At 44.2% G+C, this 3,826-nt stretch overlaps 1 gene segment (V, D, J or C); it reads left to right on the forward strand.

Annotated features, from left to right (window-relative positions):
- Window positions 1-3,191: 3,191 nt before the first annotated feature.
- Window positions 3,192-3,826, forward strand: LOC105527711. The segment is given in 2 exon segments: window positions 3,192-3,365; window positions 3,449-3,826. Coding segments are annotated over 2 exon segments (363 nt in total).

The following is a 3,826-nucleotide window of genomic DNA, read 5'->3' on the forward strand; positions in this document are numbered from 1 at the left end:
CTATTCCCATCAAACTACCATTGACTTCCTTCACAGAATTAGGAAAAGCTACTTTAAATTTCAGATTGGACCAAAAAAGAGCCCGTATAGTCAAGACAATCCTAAGCAAAAAGAACAAAGCTGGAGGCATCACACTACCTGACTTCAAACTAGACTACAAGGCTACAGTAACCAAAACAGCACGGTACTTGTACCAAAACGGATATATAGACCAATAGAACAGAACAGAGACCTCAGAAATAACACCACATATCTACAACCTTCTGATCCTTGAAAAACCTGACAAAAACAAGCAATGGTGAAAGGATTCCCAATTTAATACATGGTGCTGGGAAAACTGGCTAGCCATATGTAGAAAGTTAAAACTGGATCCCTTCCTTAGACCTTATATGAAAATTAACTCAAGATGGATTAAAGACTTAAATGTAAGACCTAAAACCATAAAAACCCTAGAAGAAAACCTAGGCAATACCATTCAAGACATAGGCATAGGCAAAGACTTCATGACTAAAACACCAAAAGCAATGGCAACAAAAGCCAAAATTGACAAATGGGATCTAATTAAAGAGCTTCTGCACAGCAAAAGAAACTATCATCAGAGTGAACAGACAACCTACAGAATGGGGGAATGTTTGTGCAATCTGTCCATCTGACAAAAGGGCTAATATCCAGAGTCTTCAAAGAACTTAAATTTACAAGGAAAAAACAAACAATCCCATCAAAAAGTGGGCGAAGCATATGAACACTCGCTTCTCAAAAGACGACACATAAAAAAAAAGCTAATCATTACTCGTCATTAGAGGAATGCAAATCAAAACCACAATGAGATACCATCTCACATCAGTTAGAATGGCCATCATTGAAAAATCAGGAAACAACAGATGCTGGAGAGGATGTGGAGAGATAGGAACACTTTTACACTGTTGGTGGGAGTGTAAATTGGTTCAACTATTGTGGAAGACAGTGTGGCAATTCCTCAAGGATCAAGAACCAGAAATTCCATTTGACTCAGCAATCCCATTACTGGTATATCAGCAAAGGATTATAAATCATTCTACTGTGTCTCATGTGACCCATGAACACGTATGTTTATTGTGGCAGTGTTCACAATAGCAAAGACTTGAAACCAACCCAAATGACCATCAATGATAGACTGGATAAAGAAAATGTGGAAAATATACACCGTGGAATACTCTGCAGCCGTAAAAAAGGATGACTTCATGTCCTTTGCAGGGATATGGATGAAGCTGGAAACCATCATTCTCAGAAAACTAACACAAGAACAGAAAACCAAACACCACATGTTCTCATAAGTGGGAGTTGAACAATGAGAGCACATGGATAGAGGGAGGGGAACGTTACACACTGGGGCCTGTCAGGGCTGGGGAGCTAAGGGAGGGATAGCATTAGGAGAGCTACAAAATGTAGATGATGGGTTGATGAGTGCAGCAAACCACCATGGCACATATATATCTACGTAACAAACCTGCATGTTCTGCACATGTATCCCAAAACTTAAAGTATAATAAAAAAGTAACTAAAAAACAGTTAACACAATTACATCAGAGGTGGAGAATGCTAGAAAGACCCTGACTACTGACACATGGCTAGAGCATTGTTTATAGTATCAAAGGATGAGAAAGGGTGGGATAGAAGACATTCAGTGCCCGGATGGCTACAGAAGCGCATGGCGTGAGATGGCGTGTGCACTCTAATAAGGAGCAGAAAGCGAAAGTGATCCATGGAATTTAGAAATGACAGACGCAGCTCCCTAGGAGTTGTTCTTTGAATAAGAACAAGTAAAAATAATGAAGAATGACCTGAATATGAAACTTATATCTGTGATGGCTAAAATAATAGTAAAAAGATGCACATCCAGTCCTGCACTGTGTCCTGTGAGCCGAGGCTGCTACACTCCCATTCACCACCAAAGGGGACAGTTGTCCAGAAACAACACACAAGGGCCACACAGAAGGTGGCCCAGGGGTTGGGCTGGGGAGGGGAATTCACTAGACAACTAGCATAGGGAGGATAGCGTGGAAAGTGGCATCATTTTGTGATATGAGTGATATCATTAACAGATATCATCAGATCGTGAACAACATTAGCCCGTGGACTAGGAGAGTGACTGATGTTGCAGATTCTCTTTAAAATGAAAAGTGGGCTCTCCAGATGGGGAGGCCGATGCTACGCACAGAAGCCCCGCTGCTATGTTTCTGTTGATGCTGATGGTCACTGCTTAGCATGCACCTTGCTCAGGTCCTGCTGCTGTGTGTTTACGTTGATGCTGATGGACATTGTTTCGCATGCACCTTACCTAGTTCGTGGCCTGTGCAGTGATAAACAGAAGACCTTTTGCTTCTGTACCCCAGGTACAATTCCTGTGAGCAATCTGGCAAATATTTTAGAAACCGTGTAGTTTGTGTTGCCTTGGCTTTTCATGTGAATCTTTTAAATGATGAGGAAATGAGAGTGGTTCACAAGAAAATGGAGCAGACACAGGGGATAGTTAAGGGCCTCCTCCAAGCAATGTGGGTATCATAAAATAAATGTTAAAAAATGAAAGAACTAAACAAGAAGGTGCTGGGGTTGATACAAAGACTTAGAACTACCAAGAGTTGGGAGCATTAATGGCAATCGCTTCAGGTCCATCAGCAATTCAGAGACCTAAACAAATATTCCCTATTTATGCCGAATTTGCAGACTGTAGAAATCTAGGAGACAAAATGACCAGGAAAAATGTGTGCTTTGGCATGGGTGAAGGTCTGGCAAGTTAATCAAGCTGAGGACTGTTGAAGCTCTAGGGTGATCCTGCCCTTACTGGGTGCCCAGACCATGGTCACACTCACGGGAAATGGCCAGCAAATAGAAAGTAGGTTTCTTTTCTATTTTTGGTAGTTCTTATTATCAGGCATATGTGTATTTGAATTTTGTCTTCATAGCATTTCCTGGGTATATTTATCATTTTTAAAAACACACATGATTTCATCTAGATTTGCCACCTTCACAGGGTCACAGAGAAGGGTGGGAAGAAGGGAGGCCCTGGTCTGGGTCTTGTAGGACCATGGACAAGAGTGGGGAGGGACAAGAGGAGGTTGTAAGAAATTATTCTGCTCCTCCCAGGAGGCTCAGGCCAGCCTTTTTTGTGCAATTGCGGTTCTGGGTTGTAAACCATGTAGACTCTTCCCTTCAGGCCAGGGTGGAAACTATGTAAATTCACGTGGGGACCTCCCCACTTAAACCCAGGGCTCTCCTCCACAGTGAGTCTCCTGCACCAGCAGCTGGGATCTCAGTGCTTCCTTTTCTGTCCTCCTCCAGGATGGGGTCCACCGTCATCCTCGCCCTCTTCCTGGCTGTTCTCCAAGGTCAGTCCTGCCCAGGGGTTGAGGTCACAGAGAAGAATGGGCAGAAGGGAGCCCCTGATGCAAATTTTGTGTCTCCCACACAGGTGTCTCTGCCGAGGTGCAGCTGGTGCAGTCTGCAGCAGAGGTGAAAAGGCCCGGGGAGTCTCTGAAGATCTCCTGTAAGACTTCTGGATACAGCTTTACCAGCTACTGGATCAGCTGGTTGCGCCAGATGCCCGGGAAAGAACTGGAGTGGATGGGGAGCATCTATCCTGGGAACTCTGATACCAGATACAACCCGTCCTTCCAAGGCCACGTCACCATCTCAGCCGACAGCTCCATCAGCACCGTCTACCTGCAGTGGAGCAGCCTGAAGGCCTCGGACTCTGCCATGTATTATTGTACAAGAGGGACCATCTAAAACCCTCCACAGTGCAGGTGCAGAGTGAGGTGCCAGAGACACCCTCCCCAGGGACCTCTCT

The sequence above is a fragment of the Colobus angolensis genome, unplaced genomic scaffold (genome assembly GCF_000951035.1).
Source record: "Colobus angolensis palliatus isolate OR3802 unplaced genomic scaffold, Cang.pa_1.0 Scaffold642, whole genome shotgun sequence".
Classification (NCBI taxonomy): Eukaryota; Metazoa; Chordata; class Mammalia; order Primates; family Cercopithecidae; genus Colobus; species Colobus angolensis.